This window comes from Malaclemys terrapin, chromosome 2 (genome assembly GCF_027887155.1).
Source record: "Malaclemys terrapin pileata isolate rMalTer1 chromosome 2, rMalTer1.hap1, whole genome shotgun sequence".
NCBI classification, from domain to species: domain Eukaryota; kingdom Metazoa; phylum Chordata; order Testudines; family Emydidae; genus Malaclemys; species Malaclemys terrapin.
Genome location: NC_071506.1, coordinates 220,212,694 through 220,234,548, shown reverse-complemented (window position 1 = coordinate 220,234,548; position 21,855 = coordinate 220,212,694). Strand labels below are relative to the sequence as shown.

General features: G+C 40.7%; 1 protein-coding gene across 1 annotated transcript in view; it reads left to right on the top strand.

Moving 5' to 3' along the window:
• The window catches only part of KCNH8 (potassium voltage-gated channel subfamily H member 8), a 355,081-nt gene that overhangs the window by 243,766 nt on the left and 89,460 nt on the right, over positions 1-21,855 (top strand). The window contains exon 7 of the mRNA XM_054020303.1: positions 541-748. Coding sequence (XP_053876278.1) covers positions 541-748 — 208 coding nt within the window. The remainder of the gene's footprint in view (positions 1-540; positions 749-21,855) is intronic.

The window sequence follows — 21,855 nt, the reverse complement described above, 5'->3', positions numbered from 1 at the left end:
CTGCTTGGGGCGGCAAAAACGCTAGAGCCGGCCCTGCCCACATCTAATGCTATTGACTTTGGCCCAGGGTGGTTTTTTTAATCATACCATTTGGCTCTTCCTTAGCAGTAATCAAACACTATTACAAAAATGGGGCAGTTTGTTTCTTCATGTTGGAGCCACGTGAAATTTGGTTAGTTTAGCTCATTTTGTTTTTTGGTTGAGGGGTTTGCCTAAATGCAATACTTAAGTGAAACCCGAGGCCTCGTGCTGCACACAAAGCAAGGCCAAAGATTGAGGCCATCTGTATTTTGAAATCAGTTTGGCTGCAGTCAAATAAACAAAATATATATACAAACACACTCAGTTTTAAAAAAATGTACTGGCTTAGCCACTGTTTGAACTCAATGCATGCACTGAGTAACCAAGTTGTGTGTGCATGTGGCAAGGAAATTTCATAGAACTTGGGTGGGGGAAGAGGACTTCCTTCCACTAAACCACAACTTTGTCTAGTTTATTTCACCAGTGCTGAAAATTCTTTTGCTTCATCTATTTTCCTAGGTGTCCCTTGTCCACCTCCTAAAGACTGTCCGATTGCTGCGTCTTTTACGTCTTCTTCAGAAGCTGGATCGTTATTCCCAGCACAGCACAATTGTCCTCACACTTCTTATGTCTATGTTTGCATTGCTTGCTCACTGGATGGCATGCATTTGGTATGTCATTGGAAAAAAAGAGATGGAAGAGAATAATCCCGTTACTTGGGATGTAGGTAAGAGTCTGTTTTTTACCATATATAAATCACCCAGTGTTTCCTTTCTTGTTGTTAAAGTTTATAATACTGTAGACTATAAAAGCTAACACTACATAGTATATTTTATCAACCAGCGCATATTTAATACATGTAAATATTTAAAATTAATTGCCTGATGATTAAGGGATATGTAATCCCACTGAAATTTGATCCAAAGTGTCCATTCCTCAACCCCACATTTGTTTACCTACAACGTGAACATGATTTATATATAAAACAAGATTTTGCATATTTGCTCCTAAGAGGCGAAGTTCTTTTGAGTTTACCTAATTGTAAATTTTTATCTACCTACCTCCAACACAAGACTGTCATTCCTTTAACTGTCTCCTTTTCTTTTTAAAACATAGTGTGTCCTTTAATATGTTTTCCATGTATGATGTTTTAAATAATCTATTTTGTTTGGTTTTTCTAGTAATGTTTATTTAAGCACTTTATTATTTTTCTCAAAGTGCATTAAACCAGTGGCAAGGGTTTGTTGCCCAAATCATGTGTCTGATGATGGTATTTAAAACATTCATTAAAAGAGAGACAGTATATGGACAATAACATTTATAGGTATTGGTCCATGTTCATCCCTATGATAATGACATTGAAATCAGTGAGTCACCAGGGATTAATTTGGCCCAGTTTCTGTCATTTAAAGCTGTTCTCTTTCCTGATCTGAAAATGTGAACTCTACTAGCACACAAAAAGTTACAGGAGAGAATGTGAGGAACTAACCATTTCATCACTAGGGTTGGGGAAATGCTTTCTGCTTAAATTTGGACCCATTTGAGGTCAAGTATTTGCAAGTTTGGTGCATATTTCATTATTTTTGAGTTCCTGTTTCACTTGGAATTGAGAAGATATCCAATTTTTAAAAAAGGATTAAACTGGAGCACAGAGTAGGAAGAGTGAAAAACAAAGACTGTGACAAATGAGCAGGGAGGAAGAGTCAATAGAAAAATTCTGATGAAAAGATAAATACCATGTACCGGCTTCCCTTTAGTTAGATTTTTTTTGTCAAAAAAATTGGAGAATGAGGAGGTGAGAAAAGATTTTAAATTATAAATGGTGGTGGAAGGTCTGAAATTCAAACTACTTCACTGAATCCTGCAAACCAAAACAGTAGCTCAGGAGGTTTGCAAACCATGGAAAGCCAGGAGAGGCTTCCAGTTCTTAGTAGCTTCACAATGTAATCAGTAGACCCTGGACTGGCTTCTTTTCTAAAATTCTCCAATGAAAGGCCTTGTTTGTTTGGGAAGGGTGTGGAATGGGGAGAAGAATATGTCAATGAGGAAGGTCTGTACTTTTCAGGTTAAACCTAAGGGCCAGTTTCCTCAACTGGTTATCCTGTGTTTCTTCTGAGTGATGTTCAAGACTTCTGGAGCTTTTAAAGTTGTATTGGATGGGAACTCCTCCTTCCTTCCCCCCACCCTAGATTATATTTACCTAGTTATAAGGGTTTGCATCTATGAACTGGGAGATTAATTGACTGTTGTATGTGAGTATGAAGGGGTTTGGTAGTTATTGGGTATTACTACAACTACATCACTCTTTAAGGCAGTAACTATCACCCTGCAGCTTTCAATGTCATTCTAACTTCACTCTGAATGAGGAACAAAGAAGAATTTCTTCTGCCTTTTTCTTTGCTGGCCAACCATGAGTCACCTCTTTTCTTCACTTCCTTGTTTTTTTTTCTTCCTAGTTGAATTTTCCTTTGACCTTACATAAAACCCTTTGTTCTTGTCTAGGTGAATAGAAAGAGGGGAGGACAATGGTAAAATTGGTTGGGTCTTGTAAACCCTGTTGTTTTATTTGTTCTGTAAAATACAAAAGGGCTGAATAGAAGCGTGTGAGTATTTTAGATGTGTTTTTGTTGTTTGTAAGAAAGGCCTGTTGCCTACTCGACACAATAATCATATCTGATAGAGGGATATAGGACTCATTCCCTTTCAAATGCCTGCTCAGGAAAATGTTTGGTGAGGGAAATATACAAACAGCAGGGACTAAGTGTACAGAAAAGTTGGCTCTAGCTAAAACATCAGGTCCTTTTCTTGTCTCCTTGCATGTCTCTCCCCCCCCACCCTTCTTTAAAAGTTGCTGCAAGAGGAATGGCTGATGGGAAAACTAGTGAGAAGGTTAAAAATGCCTGACCTTGAACTAACTGAGGAAGTTGGAGGGAGAAAGTCAGGGAGAGGATCACCTAATCACCGTACCTCTCCAGCTTACCGTGAAGCTACCAAAATCCTGTCTGATTCTCTGTCATGCTTGTCTATTGTTCATGTTTTCTTCCTCTTTGTCATGAATTTGTTTGTAAAAAACGGCTACTGGGGCTGGCTAACGAGCTCCTCACAAAGTGCAGTGCAGAAACCTCACAAAGCTGTAGCAGAAGACCGGGAGTTACAAAGAAAGCCCACTGTGTTTGAATTGGCCACACATTCACAGCAGAAAAAAAAAAAAGGAAAAAAGTCATGCTCAACAGGCATATTAAACAGCCTTCCAAGGGCATTGTCAGCGGGTTTAGGCTCTAAAAGTTAGTTTATTCAAACATACTTAGCACTGTCTCAGTTACCAGGCAAACTGCCTTCTGATTCCCATTGAGTGCACCCCCCCTACAGTCTCAGGCCATGGGCCATCACGTCATATCAATTATGTGATTCTCCCACTCTGACTGGGTCCTAGGTGGCAGTGTCCAGGTACTAACCACAATTGCCTCAGCCGGCCTGACTAAAGGTATATCTACACTTATGGCGGTGTGTGCAATACACAGACTGCACGCCCCAACTAGCACTGTTATAAATAAACTGTGAGGCACAACTTAGGTGAGTAGAGTGCCCTATGCTCCCGAACCCACAGGTATATACTCCATACGGCTCTCTACACACCCAAGCAGTCCCTCCCATGTCTACGCCGTTGCAGTGTAGTGTCCTGCTGTGTCCTGCAACAAAGAGCTGCTGGAGCCTTTCACTGCAGTGTGTAGCAATACACCACAGTGACAAGTGTGGATGCAGCCTGTGGCACGTACCTACATGTGTAGCGTCTGTTGTCTACATGCAGCCATAAGTATAGGCATAGCTTTAGGCTCAGCCCCTGCAGTTCTGTGCTCTCTGGGGGCAATGACCATGGTAATTAGAGACCAAACAGCCTCCTTAAAGTAAAATAGCATTTATTTAGAACAGAAGCATTTCTAGAAAATGTATCATAAAAACAATATAGCCCACTACACATGTGTCTGGCTTACCAGGTGTTTAACCATCTTCCACGTGGGGACAGGAAGAACTAGCTTCCTATAAACTGTCCCACAGAGCCTCTTTCTGTCAGCTTGTCTCCCTGTCAAAGCTCACTGATGCTCCCTGGACAGCTCCCGGTGACTCACCACCCTTTGCAGGGATCAAGACAACTTTTTAATTCTTTATAACCCTTTTGATCTCTAGACTCCCAGCCTGACAAAAGAGCCGTGTCACTTCCCCCTAGAGACTGGAAGGATGCCACTGTCTTTTAAGTGTGTGCTTCGGTGTTCCTATTTGGGAAGCTATTTTGTTGTCTTCCTGTATAGACCCCATTGAATTCAAGTATTAGAGGCTGCCCTTTTTAGAGCTAGTGGGCCTGGGGCTAGCCAGCTCTGTTCTAGGTGGAGTGCCATTAAGGACCGGTATTTGGGCCTGGTAGAGGGGATAATCAGACCCAGCAGGGAAGAGGTCAGGTGATACCTATAAAGGTTGAACTGAGGAGGCTTTCTATAGGAAGCAGGTTGGCTCTGGGAGTGGGGTGGGAGGGGGAGATTTTCAGGCAGACAGCCTCTATGGGGACTGAGGAAGAGCTGCCAGAGGCATGTAAACTCTGGCAAGGAAGCCCTGGATCAGGGGAATTGTGCAGCTGTTGAATTAATGTTGAACTATTTATTTTGGGGATTTTTCTGAAGATTGCCAGCACCACCAGTAAATGAAGCCCAGAGGGGAAAAGGCCTGATCCAAACTCTGGGCATAGAGACAGTTCAGTAGCTTACACAGACACATAATAAACATTCCGTTACCCCCTCACAGACCAGGTCACGTACAGCGTTCATAACATTATTACATATCAGCTTCACATCTGTCACGAGCAGCATTGCCAAGCTTCTCTCCATATGTTATATGTAATAATTTAGTATAAGGGTTTTTAAAAGGAAAACTATTTAAAGTATTAGAATCGTTGGAAAGCAATGGGCTCAGAAAGACTCAAACAAGGACTAAGTCACCTCCCATAAAATGTACATCAAATCTCTACCTGAACATATCCATGCTCCATATATTAGAACAGTGGGCTATATTTTGCCCTCAGCCAGATTTGTGTAACCACATTGGGTTTTTTCGCATGCAAGTTATTTGCTGGTAAGACAGGATGCTAGATTTTGAGATTTCACAGGGAGCTGATTAGTGCTAATGTGGCAATGTAGTGCGTTAGCGGTGGTCCTCCCGCTCTGGCTCATTGGGAAGCTGCCTTGCCTCACTTCATCAATGGACATCGCCCACAGTCAGGAAATTTGTTCAGGGCTCTGCTATCTATGGCTCTGGCTGTAGTCAGGGCAGTGCAGCAAAAGAGTCTCTGAACCCAGACCTTCAGGCAGGGCGGGGCAACAAACAGTCTGGCTCTGGCCTGTTATCAGGACAGAGAAGCAAAGGGTCAGGCGTCCTAGCTCCGGCAGATGGCTGACAAATGCGGGCCTTTTGGCCTAGAGATGGGAGGCTGCCAACCCAGAGGTGGGATGGCAGGGGCTAGGTGGACCTGGGCCCACCCAACTCCACCGGGCCCCAGGCCAGGGCCCTAACAGTGGTGGAGTGTTCCACCACTGGGTCAGTGGGGAATCCAGCTGCAACACGCTATGTGCAGGTTAGGCAGCAATGCAGCCAGACTGAGGTCAGCTACCCCTGGGCCACTTCCTACCCTCCTCTCAGGTTGTACTGGATCCATTGAGTGTCCTCTGACTCCTCAGGATTGGTAGCCAGTGGCTGTCCCAGCGACTCCTCAATGTCTCGGTCTGCTGGCGACTCCAGCCACTCTGGCCAGTCCTCAGCTTGGCGGAGCTCCCCTTCGGTCTCCAGGCTCGGGAGTGGGCAGAAGGTGTCTATTTCCTCTGACGGTTGCAGTCCAACTGATCTCCAGGACTCGCCCTTTATACTTCCTGTCCCACCTCTTGACTTTGGATGGGAGGGGCAAGCATTGCCTGGCTCTGCCCACCTGGGTTTAGAGAGTGGTCCCTCCCCCTGCGGCTCAGTGGGAGGCGCTCCACCTGACTACAGACAGTATAAAGCTGATTCAAGCAGACTAAAATTACCTATAATGCAAGGGAATCCACAAGTGTTGTAAAAGCAATGCATCCAGCCCTATGCCACCCCATCTCCCCAGATAAGGGACGTATGTGGAGGAGGTGGAAAGAGTTTGGCTGGAGTTCTGCAGCACACCGGCAATCTCCAGATGCAACTTGGAGCCATAACCTAGAACAATCTTGAGGCTGCTTTACCTGACACCTGGGGCCACACTTGCCCCTGGAAGCCCCAAGGATTGGGAGAGGATAAAGATGTCATAGAGACACCTTCTTCCTGAGAGTACAGCTGAGCTGAACCAAAGGACTGGAACCACAGTGTGTCTCAAACAGCAATATAGTATGAATTTCCGTTCATGTTTGTGTAGCCTCTTATTTATGTCATTGAGTTACCCTGTGAATAGTCCCAGGGTAATTATTATAAACATGGTAGAGTTGGGTCCATGGTAAACAGGACTCACTAGTGAAGCAGAGTTTGTCTTGTTAATGTATACATCTGCATCATATTTTACCTCAAAACATGCTGGGATTTAAATACTATCAAGGAGAACACTCTCTACGTAGGATACAACTTAGCATAAGTATGAGTCGCAAGAGCAGGTCCGTAATAATGAGGAGCTTCTCCTCCTGTTTTATAAAGGATGAGAGTCCACATTTATTTAGAGCCCAATTCTGACACTTGCTCATATTAGCTAATACCTTACTCCATTAAGAGTTCCACTGATTTCAATAGCACTACTTGCTAGTTAAGGTACTGCTTAATGCAGGTAAGGGTGGCAGAACCTGGCCCTTTGTTTTTGTACCTAATCTGCCAATCGCATTTTACCATTACCGTTTTATTCGATACAATTAAAACCACAACTAGACACTCAGTTCTTAAAGATGGCTGTGATCCAAAGCCCACTGAAGGCAATGAAAATCTTTCTATGGACTCTAGTGGGCTTTGGATCAGGCCCTAAGCCAGTATTTTGAGAAAGATGTACTGTATATATATCTTTATTCTGCTGTTTGGTTACAAAAGAACATGTCTCCTCCCTAGAAGCAGGGTTTTTTTTCCTCCAGTTAGCTGTGGTAGCAAGTGCCTTGTAGCTGAAAAGCCCCTCTGGATTCATGGTATTGCCACTACAGTGCATCTAGCAGCTGAAAGAAAAAGATGGCTTTGGTTGGAGGAGGGACAAAAATTAGTGATTCTTTGTTTTATACATAGACGTGTTTTATCAGATCATGTTTCTTTTATCAACTTCCTTACCATGTTTAGTGTTTCCTCAGAAAGCTTTCAACACAGAATAAAGACTGAGGTTTTGATGATGCTTGAAAATTTTTAGGCTGTAATATTGTAACTATTACTTAGGACCTAGTTGTGCTAACAGATATACATCATAACCCTGATCCCATACCATTGACGTCAGTGGGACATGCATGGGGCCCATGTATCTGTTTCTTTGGCTAATTTAAACAAACCAGGTACTTAATTTGCATTTGGATTAGGGAGAGGGGAATGATAAAGTGCTTCCAATGAAAATACACAAAGCAGAAAAGTGTGTGCGCTGTATTCTTATTAAGCCAAATCATGAAGTTCTTCCTCAGTTCTTTGTCCTTATTCAGGCAAAGTTCCCATTCCAAAGAATTTAAAATAATAAATTCAAGAATTTTGCCATTCGGTTATGAGAAGAAAAGGAGTTGATTTTTCATGCGGGAGTAGGCTGTGGTTCCTGTCTGCAGACGGGGGAGCAATTATAGGAGTAGACTGACCTGTTACTCAGTGTGAGTAACTATCTACCAATGTGAGTAAGATAGGCACAGTCTGGCCCTAAGATTACTTATTCAGCTCTAGTATTAATGAGGTTTTTACTGATTGACATAGAAATTATTGAAATCATAGAAATTTAGGACTGGAAGGGACTCGTGATTGATCATCTAGTCCAGTCTCCTGCACTGAGGCAGGACTAAGTATTATCTAGACCAGTGGTGGCCAGCCTTATTACACAGGAAGGCCACATAAACCTGAGCGCAACCTTGTGTGTGCCAAATGGATTCCATATATTTTAATAAGATTTAAAGTCACCTGTATTGATTTATATTTTAAGTTCAGCTTGTTTCTATGTACAGTCTTGTCTATTTACACACTTTTGTAAACGACAATGATGTAAACATGACAAAATGCTAACAAATCAGCTGTTAGTATATTGTGTTGAAGCAGGCTGTGGACCTTCTAAAATGCTCTGATGGGCCATGTATGGCCCACAGATCATAGGATGGGCACTCTTGATCTAGACCATCCCTGACAGGTGTTTGTCTGACCTGTTCTTAAAAACCTCCAATGATGGAGATTCCACAAACTCTCTAGGTAACTTGTTCCTGTTCTTAACTACCATTACAGTTAGGAAGTTTTTTCCTAATGTCTAACTTAAATTTCTCTTGCTTCAATTTCAGCCCATTACTGCTTGTCCTGTCCTCAGTGGTTAAGGAGAACAATTTATCACCTTCCTCTTTATAACAACCTTTTACGTACTTGAAGACTATCATCACGTCCCCTCTCAGTCTTCTCTTCTCCAGACTAAACAAACTCAATTTTTTCAATCTTTCCATGTAGGTCAAGTTTTCTAGACCTTTAATCATGATGTTTCTCTTCTTTTGACTTTCTCCAATTTGTCCACATCTTCCCAAAGTGTGGTGCCCAGTATTCCAGTTGAGGCCTTATCAGTGCTCAGTAAAGTGAAGAATTACTTTTAGTGTCTTGCTTACAACACTCCTGCCAATATATCCCAGAATGATGTTCGTTTGCAACAGCATTGTATTGTTGACGCACTTCATTTATAATCCACTGTAAACCCTCAGATCCTTTTCTGCAGTATTCCTTCCTAGGCAGTCCTTTCCCATTTTGTGTTTGTGCAATTTGATTATTCCTTCCTGAGTGTAGTACTTTGAGATTGTCCTTATTGAATTTCATCCTATTAATTTCAGACTATTTCTCCAGTTTGTCACAATCATTTTGAATTCTAATCCTATCCTCCAAAACCCTTGCTATCCCTCCCAGCTTGATGTCATCTGCAAACTTTATAAGTGCACTCTCTGTGCCGTTTTCCAAATCGTTTATGTAGATACTGAATAGAACCGGACCAGGACAGATCCCTGCGGGATCCCACTCAATATGGGATATGAGAAAGTGATACAACCTGAGCCTTCTTGTCTAGGACTTGAGACCCTTACCTGAGCAAGTCTTGCAGCCTTCACCAGACAAGAAAGCAGTTGTTCTTTAGTCATTGTGCAGTTTGACTTTATTGCCTGATAAAGCATAGCTACTGGGCTGATCATTTACAGTCCAATCAGCACTTGAGATAGTGTTATGTTCCTTTTTCCTCTTTTGATTCCTTGCTACTTAAATCCCTTGCATTTTCCTTTTGTATTGTTTCCATCATTCAGTCCCTTTGGTGAGGCAGCCATCTCCGTGAGACTTGGCATGATTTTCTGCACAAATAAGTTTTTCAGTTAGCTAGCACAGAATAGAGGCTCTCATTCTGATCTCACTTACACCAGTGTGATTTCACTGACTTCACTGGCATTGCTTCTCATTTCCACAGGTTTAACTGAGATCAGAATAAGGCACAGAGCCTTTATTACCTGTTTTGAATTAGTCCATGCTGAGTTAGCGCCCTTCATGTTCTTACCAGATATCAGAAGTGCCTTTTAGATCTGTCTGTACAAGAAACAGACAGTACTGAAAATGTTTCTTGTTGCTAAATGCATTCACCCTATGAGAACTGTATGATCTGTTGAAACTGGACTACCATGAATATACTGTGAGCAGATTAGTAGGCAGCCAAGAGTCAGGATGCTGCTTCTCTTAGATAGTCAAAGCTGTCAAGTATAATTTATGTAACAGACTTGAGCAGTTCTCCCTCCGTCAGCCATAACTTCAGCAACAACTTTTTATTAGCTCACCTACAGTAACACTTACAATACTGTAGTCATGGATGATTTATTATCAACACCAACTTAGAACACCTATATTTAAATGGAAAAAATGTCAAATTTGCCTCCTTTGGAAAGGATTCAAAAAACCTCTTTCATTCAAACTTATTTAATTATTCACGCTTCTTTCAAGAAATTATCTTTATTCTCTTTTCTGATTTATACTTGATAAGTAGTTTTTGTTACTTTTGTGACCATTATGTTTGACGCCGTAACAGTAAAGCTCTGGAAGGTTTTGGACTATTCTATTTGCGCTTATGTTACAAGGTTGCAGTATAAAACTCTCCATGCTGAACTTGTTCTGTGCATAGTTTGTCTAAATTCTGTCAGTATCTCTGAAGTCAGCTGTGGAGCTGGAATATTCATCATGATAATTATCAAATATCATATCCAGAGTTTAGTGGCTTAGCTAGGTTTTTAATGCTTGGAAGGTTTTCCCAGGCTGATGCAAAGAAACTTGAGGCATTCATCATTCTTTTCATTATTTCTTTTGCGGTTACCAACAATCTTGTCAGAAGCTCTGGGGATGCGTTTTGAAGCTATCCTTGTGAGCAGGCACTTGAGACACTTGCACACCTATGTAGGTTAAACTCAAGTTACACTTCTTTCGGAGGAAAGGCTATTTTTTAGGTGTTTGCAAAACCGGAGATATACAAAGCTGCTAGTTTTTCACTTTTATGTTGCGTTTTAGCGTATTAATTAAAATCTCCTAGTAATCTGAGAGATGACACAGCAGGCTCAGTGGTATGATAAAAGCCAAGTTAGAAAAACAGCAGTACTGTTACTCTCGGTACATGACCAAAGAAATGTGGAAGCTGGGATGGTAACAATTAATACTTAACATTTCTTACACCTTCACTGTGTTGTACAAATCTTAATTAATCCTCACAACATTGTATAATGAAGTAAATAACATACTTCTCAATGTATGTAACAAAACTGAAGCAGAGAAGTTAAATGGCTTGCCAGAGACCACAGTGGGGAGCATGTACCAGAGCTCAGATTAGATCTCAGGATTTGATGGCGCCTATGCTTATCCTTACGTAGTGCCCTAATGAATAACTATTAATTATTATTCATGCTGATTATTCCTGCTGTGTTTCTGTACAGACTTAGGCCCTGATCCTGCTGTTGGTTACTTATTAAAATTATTTTCTGTAAGTGACATTAGCAGTATTGCCAACTCCAAGCATTTGAAAAGCATGAGCCAGTCCCCCATCATGAAATTTTTAAAATACAGTTCTTGGGGGGGGGGTCATGTTTTCAAGCTTTTCTTAACAACTATGAAGACTAGAAGCTTACTTTTTAAGAAAGAAAGAAAATACTGAAGCTGTCATGGAATCATAGGGCTCCAGGAACTAGGGCTTTAAGAAAAATACCAACTGTTACAAGACTTGTGATAAAATCAAGATAGTTGACAAAACTGCACTTGTTCGACTCTGATCCTGTATAGACAGACCCTTACACCCAAGTCCCATAGACATGGGATCTGCCCTCACGGATCTAATTGCAGGACCAGGGCCTATACAAAAATTTAGTTTTAATTTAGTTTTAGTAAGTATCCAATGTATGAAGTAAGTGTGTGTGTGTGTGTGTGATTGATATATATATATCAATAATATAAATAATATAATGTTTAGGCTAGATTATGACCAACTCTTACCCTGAGTATGAGGCCATGCATAGCTACGTCCTCCTAGGAGAAGCTCTAGGAAGAAATTGTGATTGAGTCACAGTCCTATCCTGATCCCCATCCTTGCTCCCATGAGGAAGTAAATTACTGCTGCCCTGAAAAGACTGCAACTTACTGCTTCCATCACACTGGCAGGCATGATGGGGAGGCAAAGCCAAGGCTCCACTCACTCCCTGCCCTATCATGATCATTTTACTCTGAGTGGGAATAGCAGCTATGGGAAGCTTGCTCTCCCTAACCCTGTGCCCTGTCACAATCCAGGCAGACCACACAGGGCATTGTGAGGGGTTTTACGCCGAATGCTGTCCTGTCTAACCACATAAGTGTAAGTGACAATCTTGCCTTTGATTTGGTTGGTTATAGAAGTGAAAAACACACACCAAACTAAGCCTGATGTTGATGAAATGTTGCACATGTGGGTCAGTCATTCTTCTAGTTTTGCAGCTTCAAGGTTTTTTTAAATATTTTTTTCTCTTAAGTCTCGATATATTTGTGATCACATTTATAGAACTAAATGGGTTCTCTCCTGTGCCAGCAAGAGCAACTCTGAATGCTCAAGACTCTCCACCCATACCTGTGTATTCTAGTTAAGATTTGGGGCCAAATCCTGGGCTGTGGGACCCACTGGGCTTGGGCAGGGTGTGAGTCGGTGCAGAATTTGGCAACTCAGTTTAAATCATGGTGTAGCTATAGTTTTATGGTAACGTCTGTAAACTTCTCTTCATACCAGTGTGATTATGGACTGAATGATTTCTAAAAAGGGGAGAAGCACAATCAACCTAAAACAAAGTTACTGAAGGAGTACTTCAGCCATTTCAAAGTGGGATATCTTGAAAAGCTTCCTCATTGGAAGAGGTCAGCTCTTTAAATGCTCAGGTTAAACAAGCCACAATTAGAGCTGACTTGACCCCCTCATGCACACACACATGCTAATTAGAGTTGGCATGTGTAGGATTATGACTCCTAGCAGGAGAAGAACTACACTCTTGACTAAATATACAGTATGTCATTCACTAGCCATTGTCAGAACTTTAGCTCAGTCTGATCTCTGCCTCTGAATTCTTAATTTAAATCTCTGCTCCAGTGCATTCATTGTATTTAATTTTAAATTCACCATTATCTTACCAGTGACGACAATATCTGTTACGTTGAAGTTGCAGTCCTTTCTAATTTTTGTGAAGCAGCTTTAAGAAGAGGAATAAAAGATATAATTATATCTCACTGAGCAGTGGCTTCTTCAATTGAAGAAAATGTATCAAGGCTCTCTAGTGACTTGGGGTGATCCCATTAAAGTTCCTTTGTTGTGTGGGAGGTACATACATCTGCTTGCTTGTCTATTTCTCATGTCTAGGAAAAGAAAAGGATGAGTTCATCTGACTGCAAATTCTTTTCCAAATTAATGTATGAAAGAAACACTTGCCAATTCCAATTCTTGTTAAATTTTTGGGACTCCAGTTGCTTACAAATTTAACCAACCAGTTCAGATTATCCTCTTCAGATTTATAGCAAATTGATTAACCCCCGTATAATGGTATGTGAATAGTTGGTGGTACTTAAATGGTTAGAAGGAAAGACAATCATCTCAAAACTTAACCAATCACAAATCATTCTTAAACTTTGTAAGCTTTTGGCAACACCCATCTCCTCAATATTTTTAAGTTTTATTTAGTGGGTTTCAAAAATGTTGGGGGGAATAAAAGAAAGTATCATAATACCATGATAAAGGCTAATTTTTAGACATTTCTGAGACGATTGGAACAGGAAGTGCTGGAAATTTCATGAAAACATCTATTCTGGAGAATTTTCCAGCACAGCTATCAAACAAAGGAAGTTTGGGCAATCATCATCTGAACTTGATCTCCAATCCTGTTGAGTTTCGCCCATCATAAATAGTTAGTATTTCAATATATTGCATATTGTGCAGCTAATGCATTGACTGGAAATACATTGTTAATTCAGGAAAAATCCACCCTCCATTCCCAGTCTTTCAATCATTGAAATCAGTGCCATGGTAAGTAATATTTTATTTTTTTCCACTCAGTCAGTTGCTTTGAAATGTTGTCAGATCTGGATTATCAAATCATTTTTGCAAAGAAAAGTTCTAACAAAAACATGAAAAAATTGAGAAAATTAATTTCTGTTGATATTTCTTCCAAATATCTGTCTAAAAACCTAGGACTTGATTCTGCCACACTTACTCAGGTTGAGAAGTGCTTACTCAGGTTGAGAAGTGCTTACTCATATGAATAATCCCATTGAAGTTGACTGGACTACACTTTTTAGTAAGTACTACAAGGGAGGGGAAGTTCCTCTGATTCTTTCATCAAAATCCATCCTCTATTTATTTTTACAGAATCTATCACTTGTGTGCCACGCTGCTAGAATTCACACACAAAAATCTTAATACAACAAATGGATTTTTACATATGCAGATCCACTCACCAGTGTGTGCAGCTGCTAGTATATAGGTGAGTTCTGAATGCACAAAGCTCCATGTTCACAAATGCAGGCCATGTTGAGGCCCACTTTGGATCCAAGTTTCTGCTTTCCTTGTATCTGACATATCCTACTCATAAAAGATTTTAAAAAATCATCATCATTCTCAAAGTACTGCTACAAATGAAAAATAATCAGGAATTTTCCATCATTTTTTTTTTTTTGACAGATAATTCAGTTTCCGCAAAATCAAAAATTTCTGTGGGAAAATTTTGATTTTGCTGAAATTTTTTGAATCTCCATTGGGAAAATTGAAATGAAATATTTCACTGTGGGTGGGATTGTCCTGAATCAAAATATTTCCATTTGTTGAACCCAGTAGAAACATTTGATTTTGGGTGAGTTCATTATTAAGCTGTGAAAGTTTGAACTGCCCTGGTCCATCATGAGAGTTAAAGTTCAAGTGTCTCATGCTCCAATTCTCCTTTTTCTCCTGTATGGGCCATCTGGCTGGACTATATCTCTCATTATGCATCATGGTCTCCTCTCTGGTTGAACCACTGCAATGAATCATGGGAGTTCCATGATTGAGCTACATCCTCTGAGATCCAGTCCACCCAGGGAGCCCAGCCCCTAGAGGAGAACGGGGACATGAAGCATCTGAATTACAGTTCCGATGAGGCACCACAGTGGTTCAAATGGACAGAGTTCAGTGTTAAACCAAGCTGAATTGTTACAACATTTCCAAATCAAAAAATTGTGGAGCTTTCCATTATGCAATATATATATAGATATTGATGTTTTGACTTTTCATCCCAATTCAAAATGAAAACACGTGTTGAAATGTCGGCATTTCCTATGGGATGGAAATTCCAGTTTTGGACCAGCTATATTGCATACATTACACTAAATGTTTTTCTTCCCATGTAGTGCTATAAAAAAATGCTTATCCCAAAAGTAAAATGAGCAAGTATTCTACTTGTTGCTGTTCCCTCTTAAGTCTGAAAAATTATAGGGTTTTGTGCTAATGAAAAGCAGTTTTCACAGCTGAAAAATGTTTCTTCCTAGTTGTGAAAAGGGCCTTTTGTCCAAGGGTTAAAACTACTGTAGGCAAAACTTGGACCATGTTGGCCTTTTTGACCCAGGCTAAATCTGTTTAATACGATCATACTTTGGATGACAACTGTTGAAGCTGCACCACCAGTTTCTTAAGCAAATTTTAATGCACTTTACTGCACTGCTCTCATCTGGGCAGACAATTCAGATACTGAAATGTTAACACTCCAGTAGTCCAGCAGGGTGTAAAAGCATGCAAGATAAGTAAAAATAGGACTTGGAAGAAATGAAGACAAGTGAAGCCACCTTGGATAGTTTTCCTTTTAAATTTTATTTTAGCTAGGCCTATACATTTTTAACAGACTCAAGGCAGCTGTGATTTCTGCTCTGTGTAGGGAGGATATATATACCTAATGTTAACCAAAGCTATTTTATTTTGGGGAAATGTTGTAAAAGAAAAAATACAGAGTTCTAGTGAGATATAGTGTGATCTATAGATACAGTCTGTAAAATTTCAAAATTGTTAATTCACTTTCCAGAGCTCAATGAATCATTCAAGCTTAGGTTGAGAGTAGAAAGATCAGTCCTGCCAATGCAGAAGGCCTGAGAGAAAAGCGTTCAACCTTTGTATGTAGTTGCTAACATTTTTTTGCCGAAGAAATCATGGTACCTGGATGTAGTCCTTGTCTTTGGTGATATGCATCACAATTAAAAATCATGTGTGATGTGCACTGCAGATGACTTGCATATTTGTCTGTTCATTCCTCAAAGCAATCCCTGTTGACATCAGTGGGAATACCTTGTCTGGAGCAATTGCTGCACAGGAAATAGAGATCCTCAGTGCAAACTGGAGTGAAGAATTAAGAACATAAGAATGGCCATACTGGGTCAGACCAATGGTCCATCTAGCCCATTATCGTGTCTTCCGATAGTGGTTTGTGCCAGATACCTCAGAAGGAGTGAACAGAACAAGGCAATTTATCAAGTGATCCATCCCCTGTCATCCAGGCCCATCTTCAGAGGTTTAGGAACACCCAGAGCATGGGGCTGCATCCATGGCCATCTTTGCTAATAGCCATTGATGATCTCATCCTCCATGAACTTATCTAATTATTTTTTGAACCCAATTACACTTTTGGCTTTCACAACATCCCTGGAAATGATTTCCACAGGTTCTCACTGTACATTGTGTGGGCGAAGAAGGACTTATATTTGTTTTAAACCTGCTGCCCATTAATTTAATTGGGTAACCCCGGGTTCTTGTGTAATATGAAGGCATAAATAACACTTTCCTATTGACTTCCTCCACACTAGTAATGATTTTATAGACCTCTATCAGATCTCCCCTCAGTTGTCTCTTTTCCAGCTGAAGAGTCCCAGTATTTTTTTTTAATTTCTCCTCATATGGAAGATGTTCCATACCCCTAATCATTTTTTGTTGTCCTTCTCTATACTTTTCCAATTCTAATGTAGCTTTTTTGTGATGGGGGAACCAAAACTGCATGCATTATTCAAAGTGTAGGAGTACCATGGATTTATATAGCGACATTATGATATTTCCTGTCTTATCTATCCCTTTCCTAATGGCTCCTAACATTCTGTTAGCTCTTTTGACTGCCATTGCACATTTAGCAGATGTTTTCAGAGAACTATCCTCAATTATTCCAAAATCTTTCATCACTTTCATCTGTCATTTTGGTGCCCAGTCACTCAGCTTTGTGAAATCTCTTTGTAATTCTTCACAGTCAGCTTTGGACTTGACTATCTTGAGTAATTTTGTATTGTCTGCAAACGTTGAAATCTCACCGTTGAGCCATTTTTCCAGATTACGTATGAATATGTTGAACAGCACTGGTCCCGTCACAGATATTTGCAGAGCCCTCACCATTTACTTGTCTCCACTGTGAAAACTGACCATTTATTCCTACCCTATTTCCTGTCTTTTAACCAGCTATTGATCTTTGAGAGGACCTTCTGTTTTATCCCATGACTCCTTACTTTGCTTAAGACCCTTTGGTTTGGGACTTTGTCAAAGGCTTTCTGAAAGTCCAAGTACACAATATTGACTAGAACACTCTTGTCCACATACTTGTTGACTCCCTTAAAGAATTCTAATAGATTTGTGAGGGATGATTTCCCTTTACAAAAGCTGTGTTGACTTTTCCCCAATATATCGTATTCATCTATGTGTCTGACAATTCTGTTCTTTAGTATACTTTCAACCCATTTGCCTGGTATTTAGGGGTGAAAGTAAGTCCAGTGACTTACCTGTACGCTGGGGCCAGCTCTGGCCCCGAGAAGGGGCAGGGCCTAGGGCGGAAGGGGCGTGGCTGAGGGAGTCAGAGCCAGCCCCAGCCCACCCTGTAAGGTAAGTGCCCCCCCCCCCCCCCCACTGGGGTAGCAGCAGCAGCCCGGGCCTCCTGGGGCTATTTAAAGGGCCCGGGGCTCCCCTGCTTATACCACCACGGCCTTTTAAATAGCTGCCGGAGCCCTGGAGTAGTGGCTGTGGGGCTCTGGCAGCTATTTAAAGGGCCGGGGCAGTAGAAGCAACAGGAGCCCCAGTCTTTTTAAATAGCCTCCAGAGCCCCGCAGCCCTACCCCAGGGCTCCAGAAGTGGGGCTCTGGTGGCAATTTAAAGGGCCTTGGGCTTTAAATCGCCCCCTGGGGAAGCCGGGCTGCCCCGATACGGGAAACTGGCTCTTACCGGTACGCCATACCGGTAAGTACTGGCTTACTTTCACCTCTGCTGGTACTGATGTTAGGCTTACTGGCCTGCAATTGCCAGGACTGTCTCTGCTGGAGCCTTTTTTTAAAAATCAGCATCACATTAGCTATCCTGCAGTCATCTGGTATAGAGGCTGACTTAAGCAATCGGTTACATACCACGGTTAATAGTTCTGCAATTTAATATTTTAGTTCCTTCAGAACTCTTGAGTAAATACCATCTGGTCTTGGTAACTTATCTGTTTAATTTATAAATTTGTTCCTAAACGTCCTCTATTGACATCTCTATCTGGGACAGATCCTCAGATTTGTTACCTAAAAAGAATGTCTCAGGTGTGGGAATCTCTCTCACATCCTCTGCATAAAGATCAATGCAAAGAATTCATTTAGCTTCTCTGCAATGGCCTTATCTTCCTTAAATGCTCCTTTAGCCTCTCGATCATCCAATGGCCCCAGCGATCATTTGACAGACTTCCTGCTTCTGATGTACTTAAAGGTTTTTCCTGTTAGTTTTTGTATATTTTGCTATTTGCTCTTCAGATTCTTTTTTTGGCCTGTTTAATTTTACACTTTACTTTTACACTTGACTTGCCAGTGTGTGCTACTTTCTATTTTCCTCAGTAGGGTCTGATTTCCAGTTTTTAAAAAATGTCTTTGCCTCTAACCGCCTCTTTTACTCTGTTTAGTCATGATGGCATTTTTTTTTTGTCCTGTTACTATTTTTTTTTTTATTTGAGGTATACATCTAGTTGGAGCCTCTATTGTGGTGTTTTTAAAAACAGTTTGCAGGCATTTCACCCTTGTGACTGTTCCTTTTTAATTTCTATTTCATTAGCCTTCTCTTTTTTTGTGTAGTTCCCTTTTTGAAGTTAAATGTTACTGTGGTGGGTTTCTTTGGTATTTTCCCTCCTTAGGATGTTCAATTTAATTATATTATGGTCACTATTACCAAGTGTTTCAGCTATATTCACCTCTTAGACCAGATCCTGTGCACCACTTAGGACTAAATCATGAATCGGCTCTCCCCTTGTGGATTCCAGAACTAGCTGCTCTAAGAAGCAGTCGTTAATGGTGTCTAGAAATTTTATCTCTGCATCCCATCCTGAGGTGACATGCTCCCAGTCAATATGGGGCTAGTTGAATTCCCCCATTATTGTTGGGTTTTCTGCCTTTGTAGCCTCTCTAATCTCCCTGAGCATTTTACAGTCACGGTTACCATCCTGGTCAGGTAGTCGATTCCTACTGCTATGTACTTACTATTCAATAATGGAATTTCTATCCATAGAGATAGAAACTGAACATATTCTTTTAATAAATCCTCCCCTAAGGGATGTATCTGTCTGAAACTTGTGCTCCTCCATATCTCCATATTACCCCTCCTTCCCAGCCCTTAATTTAAAAACTCCTCTACAACCTTTTTTAATTTTACAAGCTAGCAATCTGGTTGTTTTGGATTAGGTGGAGTCCATCCTTGCTGTATAGGCTTCACCTTTCCCAAAAGGTTCCCCAGTTCCTAATAAATTTAAATCCCTCCTCCAAACACCATTGTCTCATTTATGTGTTGATATCCTGTGGTTCTGCCTGTCTAACTGGCAAAATACATTTTGCACCATTGGTTGGAGAAGGAACAAGAGCTAAAATAGCCCTGTGATTTCTCCAGGTCTCTTCTGTAATAGAAACACTGCAGGGGTTTATATTGAACACTCAGGGATTTATTAAAACTTGCAGATAGTGTGCAAAAGCTGCTCAGTGAGTGAAAAATCACATCAGACACTTTTCAGCCCTCAAGCACTGTAGCTTGGAGAGTTTTGTACAGTTCTAGGAACACTTCAGTGTAATGGAAGGCTGTGCTGGGATTGGGAATTTGCCAACTCTATATTGCCTTAGTCTTCATAACTCTTGGTCTGACCCCGACATGTTAAAACGTTTCAAGTCCAGCACAAGTCTGGGCAGACCACAGCATGTTTTTTCTGTATTTTGCATCCATTTTCATATGCTTTATCAATAGTAGGTTGTATTGCCTCATAGGCAATCTTCTAGCTTACCTCCTGAGATATCAGTTGGAGTTCCCCTCAATGGGGCACCTGTTTCTGACCTCCTTCCAGTCTCTCTCTCTCTCTCTCGCTACTTTCCTACGTCTGCTGCATATGGTATGGACCAGTGCCCATATTCACACATTTTTTTTCCTAACTGAATTTTTAGAACAGACATGTGCCTTATATATCTGCTTTCTTGCTATTGATTCATCCTTCTCTCTTCCTCTCTGTCCTCTTATTATACCAGGTACTTGGTAAAGGAAGAAGTGTTCCTGCTAACAAAATGGAAAATCTTTAATATAGTAAAGTAAAATCAAATGATATTCTACAGTATTTTTCAGAAATCTGTTCATTGCCCATAGGCCACAGAAAATGCTAAAGCTCTTTTCTTACATTTATTTTGATTGCTAATAGTTATATCAGGATGTTAATTGCAAAGCTATTATTTGTTTCTATGACAAATTAGATATAACTAGGGTTGTAATAGTGCGGCACTTCAGAAAACTCCTACACTAGTAGAGCTGTGCAATAATACCATAACAACAATAATAGTAATATCTAGCTGTTATAAATCACCATTCATCAGTAGATCTCAAAGCACTCAAATGTCTTACAGAAGTTTGTGCAGCTTGAAACGGTCATGCCTTTATTTTCATTATACTATACCTTCTAAGTTATTAAGAACATTGTCAAGCCTGCAAATACAGTGGTTATGTTATGCTCAGAAATGCAGCTTTAAATATACACTATGCTTTCTTATGGACACTTTAATTGTATTTGTTCTTTTTCTATGTTGTGTGTTTTTGTTCTTGTTTTGTTTTCCTTAAGTTTAAATAAAGTCTTCCCTTACAATGAAAGTACCTGTTTTGCTCTTTGAGTATGAAGATATAACACACCGTGAAAAGACATGTGCTGCAGATTTCCGAAAAAGCCCAATATTTTTCAGACTTGTCTTATTTATTTAAAACGGCACACACAACACTACATTATAATAAAGTTATTTAGGTTGCAAAGTCAAGCACTAAAATGTTAGGAAGTACAACGCTGCATGAGACAGGAGTCCTGTGGAAAAATAGTATGTGCTCATGAAACTAAAGACTGTAGCATAATGCACAAACAGGCAGAATGAAGGTTGTGGTGGCAACCATAAAGATGGCATTTGCTAACTTCCAAGTACTGGACTCTGCAATCTAAACAACTTTATTTTCATGTAGTTCATGTATCTCTACAAATTACATAAAATAAAAAGGTAAAAACAAAATCTATTCTGCACAGTTATGAGGACTGCCCACCATCATGAGGGTTTGAACCCTTTCAGCACTGCAGCAGAGGTTTCTACCGTATGATCTATAGGATTAGGTTGATAGCACGAGAAGACTGCTGTCACATATTGGGGGATTGCCCACCAGTGCCATGTGCTGGATCCCCGGAGGAGGATGAGAGGAGCCCATTCCAGCGCACTCTCTTCCTGCCCTCCCTCATTCTACCCCATGTGGTATCCCTAGAGTAGGGAGGATGAGCTGTTGTGGGATATGTTGTATCCTGGGATTTAAGGGGGGAGCCCAACCTGCTATTTCTTCCCCCATCTCCATGTGATGTGCCTGGGGATGTGGGAAGGATGGGATGCTGGAGCTATGTGCTGGAACTGGGGTGTGCAGGTTGGTAGAGGGGTTATCCTGCCCTAACACTCCCCCACAGCTACTACTGCACCATGGGCTGTCAGCTGTTTCCAATGCAGTGTGTTGCTGCTGTTTTGGTAGGGATATGGTCCTAGCCTTAGAATGGTCATGGTCAGTTATTTTTTTCAACAGGCTGCCAAAATATTCCTGAGGCACACAAGTGAGAGAAGAAATGGTGATTTTCA